We start from the raw sequence: 14,507 nt of genomic DNA, 5'->3' as shown, positions 1-14,507 counted from the left end.
CTTCCTTCCTTCCTTCCTTCCTTCCTTCCTTCCTTCCTTCCTCCTTCCCTTCCCCTTCCCTTTCCTTTTCCCTTTCCCTTTCGCTTTCCTTCCCTTTCCCTCCCTCCCTCCCTCCCTTCCTTCCTATAACATCAGTTCTTTCAATTATAAATGGAGCTAATATGATTTCCTGTGCTTACCTGACAGGGTTATTGTGGATCTTATAAGCCTAATTTTTGTGAAGGGGCTGCCTGAGGGTAAAACAGTGCACACTGGTCAGGGCTGGGACATTGCAGATGGCAAAGGTGTTTTTTTCCTATGATTGTCTGTGGGTTAAGTTGTCCCTCTAGGGACCCTGATTTCTGAGTTCTGATTTCTGAGACCCTGATTTCTGAGTTTGGTCAACACTGACATTTCATTGTTTTTCAACACAGATGTCTTTTAGTGCAAAGACCATAAACTTTTAGAGTCAGATAGACCTAGGTTGGAATCCTGGTTCAGGCACTGACTACTGGTTGACTTTGGAGAAGCCCCGTAACTTTGCTAAGCATCAGTGTTTTCATTTTCTCAAATGGGGCTGTGAATATCTATCTCATGGTGTTATAGTAAAGATAAAATTAGACATTGCAGGGGTGCCTGGGTGGCTCCATCAGTTAAGTGTCTGACTTTGGCTCAGGTAATGATCTTAAGGTTCTTGAGTTTGAGCCCCGCATTGGGCTCACTGCTGTCAGTGCAGGACCCACATCGGATCCTCTGTCCCCCTCTCTCTCTGCCCCTCCCCCGCTTTCTCTCTCTCTCTCTCTCTCTCTCTCTCTCTCTCTCAAAAATAAATAAACATTAAAAGAAATAAATTAGTCATTGCAGCTAAAGAGCCTACCATACCATACTGGAGGCACTTTTTAAATGCTCCTTTCCCTTCTTCTGAGTTCTTTAGCTATTGTAGTCACGCGATTAGCTGGGCTGAGTGTCTGAGGAAATTGAATTCCTTAATTTTCTGACATGTAACAAGGCCCCTCCCCGATTTCATGATCATAGGTTTGCATTTTTCTCCCTTTGTACATTTCGTCACTTCCAAAACTTCTGCAGCCCAAGGCGAGAGCCCATTCTCCCCAGAGCCACTGGTTCCTATGGTACTTCCCATGGGTTCCAGGAACGGTCTGGAAGCCACTTACATTGAAGAGTCTCAGATGAGGACCTGAAAGTCAAGTGTTCCACTCTGCCATTTCTCCCTGTCGCACATGGCGTCCACATGGCCCTGAGCCAAGGGGCTGCTCTCTGGTCTGTTCAGAACACTTGCTACACCTTTACAATGACTTGGTTCAAACACCATTTTTTTCTGGTCCTCCTAGTAGTCTGTGCATGAGAGAGGGATTACTGTACGTAAACCTAGGTGCCGACAGGTTTAGTGACTTGCCCAAAGTCATCAAGAACAGAGAGAGAAGCCAGGTTTTGTGAATACCTAGTCCAGTACTCCTATGTCTTGGGCCAGATATCCTTAGCTGTGGGTTCCATGGGAAGGAACTATGGGTCTCTAGTGGGTTAGCAGAACCCCAGAGGTGATTGCTTAGACTCATTATGGTAAATAAACCCAGTTATTTAGGAGAGAATTTAATGTTTTCCAAAAGATACAGATCATTGTTTGAGTTCAAAGTGCTTCCATTTGCCATCTAGTTACACAATTAATTCCGGGAAAGCCAACTAGGTCTTTACCCAGATGTAAGGGGGCATATTAGGCTCTATGTGTGTCATAAAATCCACATTCCAGAACTTGCAACAGTTTAGTGCAGGTTTATAGTGAAAGAGACATGGATTATGGACCCCAGTGCACTTGAATTTGAACTTCGATGCTACCATTTACTCAGCTTTGTGACCCTAGGCACTTCTCTTAACCTCTCAGAGCTTTGGGTTGCTAACCTATGAATATGGAGACTCTAACACCTTCATGGCTAATGATGGTCAGGGCGTCTCTGCACGGCTCAGGAGACGCCCTTCCCTTTAGACACTTGTGCATGTGGTACTGGCTAGGGTTGTGCATCACAGGGGCCCTGGTTTATGGTGAAATTAGATGAAATGCCATCGTAGGTGCTTCCTGCGTCTTTGTTTTTATCTCCTGAGTTGGTCACGTGTGTGCTGTCTTACCAAGATTTCCTCTGCTTTACCATGAGGGGGGTCAGCATCCTGCCACCGGATAGTACTCTTGCGGGGCACGCCACGAAACTGGATGTCATGTTGTGAGCTAACCGTCGGTGGTCTTCTCATGTAGGAGTCCAACACCCAAGCCCTTAGAGAGGTGCGCCACACCCAGGTCTGTCTGTCACAGCCCCTGTCTGTGGACCGAGGTCTGTTTCTGGCAATTGGTTTTTAAAGTTTATTTATTTATTTTGAGAGAGAGAGAGGCAGAGGGAGAAAGAGAAAGAGAGGGAGAATCCCAAACAGGCTCCGCACCATCAGTGCAGAGCCCGACCTGGGGCTCGAACTCACAAACTGTGAGATCATGACCTAAGCCCGAATGAGGAGTCAGACACTTCACTGACTGAGCCACCCAGGCGCCCCTCTTTCTGGCAATCTTAAAAAGGATGCTGGGCCCCTTAGGATTTCAGGGAGTTCGGACTCTTGTGATGTAGACCAGTTATCCTGCTCTTCCTTCTTTCTGCTAGTTTTTCAAGCATGCGTGCCTCCACCTGACAGACCACGCAAGGCCCTAGGAACCCAACGATGTGTAAGATATGGTTCCTGACCTCACCTAGCTCGAGAGTATAGTCAGGGAGCTAGGCCAAGACAATGCAAGACCAAGACTTAGGGCGTACGAAGGAGTCGTCGGAGAATACAGGACATGTTTATGGTTCAGAGAAGAACAAGGGGTGTCTGAGGACTGCTTGTCTACATTCAGAGCCCAAACCGAGGCCGAATGCAGACTTCAAGCTGCTGTGGGCCGCGGGCCTGGTGGGAAGTGGACCAAGGTTGGAAGTGAGTCTCCTCACCCTGAATCCGCTGCCTGGCTCATCGTCCCACCTCTTGCCTGTCACTACTTTTAGGTTTCGTTTACCTAAACAAAGGTTTGTGTACCTAAACAAAATTTTTGCCTCGTCTTACCTCTTTTAGGCCTGTTTCCTGCTCAGAACAGAGTGGCTACCTTGAGCACATCTTTCATTATGATTCACGCCAACTTGAAGAAAAAGTTCAGCTGCTGTGTGCTGGCCTTTCTGCTGTTTGCAATCATCTGTGTGTGGAAGGAGAAGAAGAAAGGGACTTACTATGATTCCCTTAAGTTGCAAAGCAAGGATTTCCAGGTGTTGAGAGGTCTGGAGAAACAGGCTGAGACTTCAAGCAGCACCCAGGACCCCCACAGGGGCAGCCAGGCCCTCAGCAGCCCCCGGGGCCCAGCCAAGGCCAAGCCGGAGGCCTCCTTCCAGGTGTGGAACAAGGACAGCTCTTCCAAAAACCTCATCCCCAGGCTGCAGAAGATCTGGAGGAATTACCTGAATATGAACAAGTATAAAGTGTCCTATAAGGGGCCAGGGCCGGGGGTCAAGTTGAGTGCCGAGGCCCTGCACTGCCACCTCCGGGAACGTGTGAACGTCTCCATGGTAGAGGTCACAGATTTTCCCTTCAACACCTCCGAGTGGGAAGGCTTCCTGCCCAAGGAGAACATTAGGACCAAGGCTGGGCCGTGGGGCACGTGTGCTGTGGTCTCATCGGCAGGATCTCTGAAGTCCTCCCAGCTCGGCCGAGAAATAGGTAGGTTCTGGGGTGTTAAGGTGAGCTGAGCAGCCAGTGCCCCTGTGGAGCTGGGCATGTGGGTGGGACTGGAGAGGAAGGGCCCACGTGCGGCTCCGTGGACTGGCAGAGTGGGCCCACGACAGTGTTTTTAGGCCTTCGTGTAGGAGTCAGAGGTACCATAGGGCAGCTGAAAGGGTGGGGATCCAGGCTGCCAGCATCTTTATCAACGAGAGCAGCTTTGCTTGTCTCTTTTTTACTAATTAATGGATTAATTTCACTTTACAGAGAGAGCATGAGCAGGGGGAGGGAGGGGCTGAGGGAAAGAGAGAAAATCTTAAGCAGTCTCCGCGCTCAGTGCTGAGCCCAACGCAGGGCTCGATCCCACAACCCTGGGATCATGACCTGAGCCGAACACTCAACCTACTGAGGCACCCAGGTGCCCCTGCCAAATTTTATTGTAAAGCTATGACCACTATAGGTGCAAGAGCAGAGAGGATGAGTGTCCAGGCCTTTGAGTCAAAGGACCCGGTTTGTAGTGACAGTGCATTGTTTATCAGTTGTGTAATCTCTGAGCCCCAATACTTAGCTCATCAGTTGAATGGGAACAGTAATTGTCCCGACGTCACGGGATTACTGGGAGGATTAAAAAGCAAGGCACGCTGGGCACACAGCAGGTGCACAGTAAGCGTTATCCCTGTTGGTTATAATGTTTTAGAAGTATGCTATTGTTTCAAATGAAAATGCAAACAAATCTAAGAGACCTTACATATACGTGTATCAAAAATATTTGAAAATTACTGTGCCCACCATTGGCTGGTTTGAGGCTGGAGACACGGCACATTATCACAATCCCTCGGGCAAACAGTTTTACAAGGGACACAAAAGGAGCCATGAAACTAACCTTACTTTGTTTGGTCTTCTGGACCCACTGCGGTGGATATTTCCCCTCTAGTCACTTAAGTTATCCGCCCCAAACCCCTGTTAGTGGTGCAGTGTGTAAGAGCAAACCATTTGAAACCATCCAATATGTTCAATAGTGGAGACATAGCTGGACAGGTTCCAGGTAGAGTGGGAAGGCTATGGGAGAGGCATGCTGCCTGATGCTCCTAGGCCTTCAGCAAAAGGCCTACCCCCTCTCTTTCCCCTCTGTATTCTAAGCTCCTGCTCTGTGTTGTTGATCGATCCGTGAAGGAATAAAAGAATGAATGAGGGATGCCCGGGTGGCTCAGTCAAGCGTCTGACTCTTGATTTCGGCTCAGGTCATGATCTCACAGTTCTTGAGATCGAGCCCCACATCGGGGTCGGTGCTGACAGTGCTGAGCCTGCCTGGGATTCTCTCTCTCTCCCTCTCAGCCTTCCTGCTCTCTCTCTCAAGATAAAAAAATAAACTTAAAAAAAAAGTTTATAAAGAATGAATGAATTCCTTGAAACATTTGTTAGGCTAAATGCCCAGAGGAGATGCCCTATTAAAAAGCAGAACATTTGAAGTCCAACGTGCAATTTTTGTTACGTCTCAAGATCAAAGTTTTTCCAGGGAAATACACAGTTGAAACTATAACTCTAGTCTATAGAAAAAGGTTATTCTAACGTTTATGCAAATCACTCCAAACTTGTATGCGGTGCATAAAAATACAGATGGCGGTTCCAGTTCATAGAAGTATCGGGCTGTCCCTGAAACCGCAACGCAATTCTGCCCCGGCAGACAGTGATGATTTCACGTGAAAAAGAGCATCAGCTAGCACCTGGGATATTCTAAGCATGACCACTACAGAGCAAAAATCAGGAAGAAAGAAAGGATGGAGGAAAGGATCCATTACGGATGAACAAAAAACCTCCACACTGAGTTTTTAGAAAACACAGCCCCAAAGAAACCAGAAAGGCAAAAGCAGAAGTGGGGGTGGGGCCAGTCACCTTGGCAGCTTTTATTAGGAAGTACTGACTATTTGGGGAAGCACAAAATGTGATCTCACCACTTCTTTCTGCTGCAGAGAATCCCATTTGGGTCTACTTTTCTTCCTTTGAGAGCCTTTCAGACCATTTTTCCTGGCAGTTATGTGCAGGGAATAAAAAAGGAGACATATGACCTCACCTGCTCCAGGGCCTTCCAGAGCCTGACAGAAGAGGAAGTCTTCCTGTGCTTTGCTTTCTTTAGCCTGATTCATTTCACAAGGATGCAAAACACATTCTCTCACAATAAGGGAACTAAGGAGCCTAAAGCAACTGCATTTCTTTGTGTTGCACACATGTTTATAAATATGGACAGGCTTTCCATCTTTATTAACTGTGAAGGATTTCTTAAAAAAGCAAATTGATAGATTCTCACTTTTAACCTTGTGGGGTCACAGAGACCTCTAAGAATAATTGGCTGGAAGCTGTGGACTTTCTCTCTGGAAAAACGCGTAGACTGATTTAATACACACACACACACACACACACACACACACACACACTTTATACACACCTAACCCACAGGTATTTTGCACATGATTTTAGAGATTCATGAATCCCATGAAGTTGGTCCACAGTCCCCAGGTTAAGAATGCCTACTCCCGTAATCGTTTTCAAACAGAAAGGCTGAAAATTATTCAGGTAGGTGAGGCCAAAAGAGACAATTAGTCCTCGTGTAATCAGTAAAATTACAGAATCTCAGGACCTGAAGATACAGTAGGAATCAGTGCTTCTATTATTTTTAAATATCCATTATAGTGTTGTGCTTATTGGTAGTGACAGAGCTCACTTTTCTAACAAGATCTTCTGCAGAACAGCAATATTTTAAACAGAGACAGCGGGGTGCCTGGATAGCTCAGTCGGTTGAGTGTCCAACTCTCAGGTTCCAGGGTCGTGGGATTAAGCCCCACATCGGGCTCCATGCTCAACATGGAACCTGCTTGAGATTCTCTCTCTCTGCCCCTCTCCCGCTCACTCACTCTCTCTCTCTCTCTCTCTCTCAAATAAAACATAAAATAAAAATTTTGATGTGATGAATCCCTTATCAGCTTAAAAAAAAAATCCCTTCATATTCTCACTTACTTGCTGTCCCATAGGAGAAGGGCATTCTAGTTGAGAACTTCCGGGGGAGAAGTGCCAGGATTGTCTGAGCAGTGATCGTGGTGGTGGGTCTGATTTGAGAAGAGGCAGAAACTGGTGTCTAACTAGAAATGACCTTGAGTGATCAGCAGGTGCCAGAGTTTCTAGCCTGGGAGCGGGCTGTCTCCTATCACAGGGGAGCCTGCTTCTAGAGGAAGACAGGTGCTGTCTTGGAAATGCTGAGTCTGATGTGTTTGTCAATTTCCTGGGTAGATATCTATGTGATTGGGTATTTGATTCCGGGGCAGGGTCAGGGTGGGAGATCAGATTGAGGAGTCCTTTGTGCTGAGGTGATAGTTTAGTCCAGGAGAGGGCTGAGGAGAAAACCTAGAGAAAGTATACATTCAAGAGATGGAGAGGGGCGCCTGGGTGGCTCAGTCGGTTGAGCGTCCGACTTCAGCTCAGGTCATGATCTCGTGGTTTGTGAGTTCGAGCCCTGCGTCGGGCTCTGTGCTGACAGCTCAGAGCCTGGAGCCTGTTTCAGATTCTGTGTCTCCCTCTCTCTCTGCCCGTCCCCTGCTCACATTCTGTCTCTCTCGCTTGCTCACACTCTGTCTCTCTCGCTCTCAAAAATAAATAAACATTAAGAGGTGGAGAAAGAACAGGGAAGGCGGAGACATTCAGAAGGCCAGTGAGAAGGAACAGGGAGAACTGGGTGTGTGTCATATGCAAGGCAAGGGGAGTGGAGTTTGGGCAGATTCTGGGCAGATGGAGTTCTTGTGCAGAATGAGGACTGAGAAGACATCCCTGGATTGTGTAGCTCAGAAGGTATGATTGTTTGTATCAGGGATCGGCAGACATTTCCCATGAAGGGCTGGGCAGCAAATATTTTTGGTTTTGAGGCCATAGAGTGTCTCTCACAGCTACTCAACTCTGCGGTTGTAGTGGAAAAGCAAACTAGACAGTAGTAAATGAATGAACCTCATTATGTTCCAATAAAACTTTATTTGCAAAACAGAGAATGGGCCAGTTTTGGCCTTCAGGCCATAATTTCCTCGCCCTGATGTGTATTATATCTAGTTTTCCTGACCAGAACCAGAATTCAGCCTTCCAAATATGCTTACATGATTTATTAAGCTCATTTGAAAATACACAAAGAGGTTGGTCTAAACTATGATAAAATTTCTTTCATTATTATTTCCAGCTATTTAGAGTTACTATACCTGGAGGCGGTAGATTTTGGTGTATTGATGAATTTACTAATGAGCTGATTCTGTTGAATATTCTTGGCATGCAGTTATATCCTGAGCATATGGTGGTGCATTTATTTCTTCATTTTCTAATTTGTGTCCCTCTCTCTCATTCTAAGTTAAACAGAAGTGGTGGCCCCTGTTTTCTGCAGCCTTCCCCTTGCAGGGCTCATTTGCTGGGCTCCCAGTAGCTGTGGATTTTTCCTGGCGACTTCCCGGAGGCCTATTTGATTTCAGAACTTCTTTGCCTTCACTAGCAAAGCACTGTTTTGGCAAACGAGGATGCTGTCCTCTTTCTTTATGAGCCCAATTTAGTGGCCTGTTTTAAAGTTTTCTTCTTTGATTGATTTTTTTTTTCTTCCTTAGAATAAAATCCAGACTTCATACCTGTGGCCTCCACAGCCTGTGTGGCCGGGTTCCTGCCAGCTTCTTTAACGCATCTTTTCTTTCTCTCACCTCACTCGTCTCCTTACTCTCCTTAGGGTCCCCACAGTACTGCACCCTCTGGCTGAAATATACTTCCCTAAACCCTTCTTGTGCCTGGCCTCCCTTTGGATGGCAGCAGCACGTCCCAAATCATCACTCCATACAAAGGAGATCCCTTCAGGGCCCCTGTTACACAGCTCACTTTATCTGTGCCATAGTATTAATCACAGTCTGTAATTATCTTGAGTAGAGGTTGCTGGGCTCATTTATTGGTTTCCTCCTTGCAGTAGATTACAAGATCTAAGGTCTAAGGGCAAGGACCTTATTATCTTTCTTGCTCATGGCCATTGTCTCTACCACCTAGAACTGTGCCCGACAGAAATAGGTGCTTAATCAGTATTTGTTGAATGAACAAAAACATGTTTCCTGATGGTCAATACCAAGGATGTATCCTAAGCCTCTGGTGCTGGGTGTTCTCCATTTAGCCCTCCAGACCCACTCTCTTCCTTTTCCTGTCTGACTCTGTGCCCTGGGAATTTACATTTGGGACCATGTCAGCTGGGCTTCCTTCTCCTCTGGCTTTTATTTGGGACTGGACAATACAAGTGCTGCTGTAAAACTGAGAAGGGAGAGAGTGAAGTCGGAGTGCCTGTCCCCCCCGCCTCCTGCCCCCAGCTCTTTCCGTGCAGAATAACCACAGGGTGCTTCTCTCCCCGACTAAAAGTTCAGCTCCTTTCAAGCAGCCCTCTCTGTCTCTGAGCCCTGCTCTCTCTCTTTACCCTCAGGCCGAGAAATCAGAGGCAAGGAGGAGAGAGAGGTTGAGGAATCGATTCCCTTCTCACTGCCTAGACATTAGCAGTAGCTGTATTCCCCTAACAGCCACCAGTCCCGACAGGTGGCCTTCTTCAGTTCAGGGCCTCTGCTCTGCTTGCCACGTTAGGTGCAAGGGTAGGAATGGCTCCCACTGTGGCCATCCCTGGGGTTTCACCCATTCCTTGTTGATTTCTTTAACTTCTACCTGCCGGGTGCCTGGGTGGCTCAGTCAGTTAAGCATCTGACTCTTGGTTTGGGCTCCGGTCATGATCTCATGGGTTGGTGAGTTCGAGCCCCCTGTCGGACTCTGTGCGGACAGCACGGAGCCTGCTCAGAATTCTCAGTCTCCCTCTCTTTCTCTGCTCCTCTCCCACTCGTGCTGTCTCTGTCTCTCTCAAAAATAAATAACGAAACTTAAAAAAAAAAAAAGTAAATTCTACCTACAACTTTGGAAATAGTCCTTTTATTCAATTCTCAGTTACTCCATCTGAGTTTGTCATTTTTTTGGTACTGGGGTGCTCAGATTAGTCGTTTGCTCGCCTGTGAAATAGGGGAGCTGACTAAGTCAAGTTCCTGATGCATCTATGTTTCTGGTGTGATTACCGCCGGTCACTTTTGAAGCCAGTGACCAGTTCTGCCAAATGTGTTGCAATCTGAGTTGTGTAAAGATACGCCTTCTGCCCTATTTGCAGTTCAGTATGCCTGCCCTGTAAGCTGATAAAGTGCGGACTATGGACACGTCATGTAACTTCCGAGCCCATTTTGATAAAATTTGTCCTAGGATTAAGATCAGGTTGTTTTTGTGGCTGAGATGTCTAGACTCCTGAGGCTTAAGACCTAGATTAGAATTGAAATAAAGAGGGAGGATTTCATCCCTTAACTCTATGGGTATTCTTTTTTCGGATCGTCTTGTATTGTCCCGCCCCCCTCCACCTTTTGATGCCACCTCTGTGGATGACGAACCACCCCAAATAAATTTCCCACAAGGAGGGAAATACAACAGCAGAGAATTGGGCTGACCTCCAAACCCTGTGCAGATTTTACGGGTGAACCCCAAACTTGCTTGATCAAGTAAAATGGGATGAGCTCATAGGAGGTTGGCTCAGGGTTGGGATAGATCTTAAACGTCGTTAGTTCTCTCCTCCATGAGATTGGTCAGTGCCACGTAGAGAAACTTCTCCAGGTCTTTCAAGCTCTGCTGAAACAGCTACAAGGACAGGGAACTAGAGACAGGGAGTGAATGGATTTTTAAAAACATGGCCTGTTTGATCTTGCCTGGGTTTAAGACATTGCTTCTGACAAAGAGGCTTTTTTTTTTTCATTTATTTTAGTATTTTTAAAGTTTATTTGTTTATTTTGAGAGAGAGAGAGACAGCAAGTGCATGTGCGAGCATGGGGGAGGGGCAGAGAGAAGGAGAGAGAGAATCCCAAACAGGTTCTGTGCTGTGAGCACAGAGCCCGATGACACAGAGCTCGATCTCAGACACGAGGCTCGCTCTCATGAACCGTGAGATCATGACCTGAGTCGAAACCAAGGGTTGGATGCTCAACCGACTGAGCCACCCAGGTACCCCAAGAGGTTTTCTTTTTAAGTAGAAAATGTGGGGTTCAGTTTAGATCTACGACCTGCTGTTCCGTCTCTGCCACCACCCGGGTTTGTGACCCTTCTTTGGGCCTCAGGTTCCTAATGGAACACTTAGGGAGGTGTCTTGGGTGCCATAATAAATGCTTCCAATTCCCTGAGCACTGCAAGCTTTTCAGAGTGCTACGGGGACTTTGCACTCGTGGGTTACCCTGAGCCTACGGTAGAGTCTTTGTTTTTCTGACAGGGATTGAGAAGTATGACCTACTGGTAATACCAAAAGATTATTTGGTTTGCTCCTTTGGTAGCTGGAACAGTGATTGCACTTTCGGTAGCACACTGGCCCCGTTCACTTTTCTGTTGTGCCCGGGCACACTGGAACCATTGAGTGGATTTCAGGGATGCCACAGTATGAGCCTCCTTAGCTTTCTCCGTGGCCGGGCGGACAGGTGGTCCTCTCTGTCTGCAAACGGTACCTGATTGCCCCATACGCATGTGACCCTTTCCCCCTGTGTGTCCTGATGGGATAAAGATTGGGAAGTGTTATTCTCTCACCCCTCCCCTTCCTCCTGCCCTCTCTCCCTCCAGACCATTCTCTGTTTCTTCATGTTGCTGGTGCTCATCACCTCTTTTCTGTTTCCTTGTGGTTTATAGATGATCATGACGCAGTCCTGAGATTTAATGGGGCGCCCACAGCCAATTTCCAACAAGATGTGGGCACGAAAACCACTATTCGCCTGATGAATTCTCAGGTAAAATTTCTTGTCTGCAGCTCTGGAGTGAGGGAAGGACCACAGGATGGGCTCTAACGTAGAACCCATCTGCTAGGAGCACATCCAAGATGCCAAATGAATTAAGTCCCATGACCTTCCTGAGTCCTGGATTCCTCACTGGAGAAGGAGAAGACAGTGATCCCAAGATCCAACCTGGTGATGTGTTCATGAAAAAGCTCCCGGGGCATTAGCTTGTATTAACGGAGTTGTCCAGTGCCCGGAGAAAACAGAGTTATGCAGTCCCCGTAGCTGCCAGGTTATATCCGGAGTATTGCATGAGGGACAACGTAGCAGAGAATATCAGACAGTGAGGGCTGCTGTGAAAAGTAAGTGAAGCAAGAATGTGGACATGCTTCATAAGCTGTAAAATAGTCTGCAAATATTGAAAGACACCATCACCACATGATTATGTGTTATATGGCGTTAGAATTCATGTATTACCTCATGAATTCCCCTAGATAATTGGCTTCCTGAAGTATTTCCAGGTAGCATATGCTGATTTCTCAAAACGAATAGAAACTGGAGCATACTCTTGCCACAGAGTTCTGTTAATAGATTTTAATTAGTGGTTTCAAAAAAACCCCAAAAACTGGAAGACATGAGTATCAAAACTAGCATGAGACGTCTGGACACCCATTCACCTCACTCATGACCGTCAGTGTTGTCTGTTCTCTGAGTAAACATACAGACTTTGGCTGTTTTACGTCAGTGTTTAGACTCTGTCCGTTGCCTGGGACTCCGTGGGCATGGAATGCATTCTGGGGTGATCATCATGCCCTTTCTGCAGTGTTGCAGGAGGCCTGCATTTCTCCACTCCTCTGCCAGGGCTCCACTTCTGTTTTTCTCAGACAGTGATCTCTTCACTGCCTGCCCTTGAGGAACTCCCCAGTGGGCAGAAGCTGCCTCCTACATGGCCCACTTTCCATTTGAGGCCCACACTCCTAGGAACCTTTTCATGAGGGAACTAGGATTGATGAACTGAACTTCTTTGCAAGTGGGTGCCATCTTGTTTTCCATTCTTACTCAAATCCCTTGATGATGATGTCACTTTCTGTCACTGTTCTATCCTCAGTAGACTCTAAGTGCTTTCAGTTCCTATTTATTATTTAACCGTATACTTTGGGTTCGAGTCTACTTTTGTTATAAACTATAAGAGGGCAGATTAAAAAAAAAGATAGAATGGTCAGCAAGGGGCTTCCTGAAGCACGTGGCATCAGAGCTAGACTTTGAAAGATGGGCAGGATTTGGAGAAATAGTGATAGGGAGGCATTCTAAAAAGTGGTATTGGCAGGACAGAGATGCCGATAGGAAATGAAGGAGACATTCAGACAGATCTGGCTATCGTGGGGGTGGGGTATGGATTTGTGTTGCCCTGTAGAGGCAGATGAGGCTAGAACTTCCTGGCTGCTTGGACCCTGCCAAATCTAGGAAATCAGGCAGAGGAGTTGGGATGAGATTTTCCTTCTTTCTCCTTTTCCTTCTTGTAACCCAGTCCAAGAAACCCTGGAGCTGGAGGGCACCTCAGGAAGTGCTAAGGCTTAACCTGTACTTCTATGTAAGATGGTTCCTGAATATCCAGGAGAGATGTTTATTCTGCTTCCTTCTCTCCCTCCCATCATCCCCTTTCACAACTATGGGCAGTACTGAGTGGAAGGTAGGAGGCGGTATGTAGAGCCGCCTAGGGTTGAAACCCGCTCTGCTTCGTAGTGGCTAAATGATCTTGTGGAAGTTACTTAAGCCTCCTCCGTCTGTTCCTCTGTGGAGAGGGGAGGATAATAGTACCTTCCTCACAGCACAAGGTCGTTATGGGGAATAAGCCAGAAGACCATGCCGAGCACCTCGTACCCGGCACATACATCGATGGATGATGGCCACTCTTACGTTTACGTGGGCAGACACTGAGATGGGCTTGGGGGATACAGTGGGCCCTTTCATGTGCTGCCTACAGATATAATCGTCATGCAGGGACATAGAAAGTTGCAACAGAGAACTGCAGAGGACAGGATCAAAGTGCTACCAGGGCCCACAGAGGGAAATTTTCCCTGATCAGGGATATCAGGAGTTGCGAGGGGGTGACACAGCTGTGTAGGCATAGAGGATGAGAAGGGCTGGGGCCTCTCACGAAGAGGCAACAGCCTGGGTAAGGCCATGTGTGGAAGGGGACAGGGGAAGGCGAGGGCCCGGGGAGGGAGTAATGCGCATGGGGGTGTGGTGAGCGCTGAGGCTGAACAAACGTAAGGGTGCTCCGAGTCAAGGCGCTGTGGTCAGGAGTATCCTCGGCGGCATGACCAGACTTGCGCTTGGCAAACATCGCCGGCATCCGTCTGAGCAGAGGCCCTGCAGCGCGTGGAGAGAGGCACAGTTAGGAGGCACAGTTCGCCACAGTTAATGAAATGCTGGTAGTTGCCACAGAGTAGAAATGAGGGGGAGGGTGGGAAGAGAACAGGTTCAAGAGCTATTTGGCATCTGTGGTCCACAGGTGTTAGTGAGGGGTGAAGGGAGAGGGGCAGCAGGTGGTACTGGGCTTGTGTGGCTGGCCGGCCGGAAGTCACAGGGATTGTAAGTAACTTGAAGACGTTTTGGGTTGTGAGGGCTAGGGTCAGAGAGGAGGGTAGGATAGAAACCATGGCTCTGGATAGGGTTGATCGGAGCTGCCTGGTAGATACCTGTGAAGAGATGTCAAGCAGGCAGCTGTACAGAGGGGGCTGGAGTTCAGTGGAGGGCTCTGGGCCGGACGTGGGAATTTGCGAGTCATCTTTATCTGTGAGGCGATGAAACAGCGGGGCCGGATGAGAGCATGAGGGACAGGGTGTAGGCAGAAGTTCTATGCAGGGCTTTGGGTAACAAAAATAGAAAGAGGAGGTCATCAGCACTGTCTCTGCTGAGGCCAACAGAGGTAAAGATTGAAAAACACTCTTCTCTCGTTGGCAAAAGCGA

General features: G+C 47.5%; 1 protein-coding gene across 2 annotated transcripts in view; it reads left to right on the top strand.

Moving 5' to 3' along the window:
- The window catches only part of ST6GAL1 (ST6 beta-galactoside alpha-2,6-sialyltransferase 1), a 118,857-nt gene that overhangs the window by 87,123 nt on the left and 17,227 nt on the right, over window positions 1-14,507 (top strand). For both annotated transcript variants that reach the window (XM_049629534.1, XM_049629536.1), the window contains 2 exons: window positions 3,082-3,717; window positions 11,452-11,549. In XM_049629534.1, the coding sequence (XP_049485491.1) occupies window positions 3,132-3,717; window positions 11,452-11,549 (684 nt within the window). In that variant the 5' untranslated portion in view covers window positions 3,082-3,131. The remainder of the gene's footprint in view (window positions 1-3,081; window positions 3,718-11,451; window positions 11,550-14,507) is intronic.

Source organism: Panthera uncia, chromosome C2 (genome assembly GCF_023721935.1).
Source record: "Panthera uncia isolate 11264 chromosome C2, Puncia_PCG_1.0, whole genome shotgun sequence".
Classification (NCBI taxonomy): Eukaryota; Metazoa; Chordata; class Mammalia; order Carnivora; family Felidae; genus Panthera; species Panthera uncia.
This window is presented reverse-complemented; position numbering and strand designations above follow the sequence as displayed.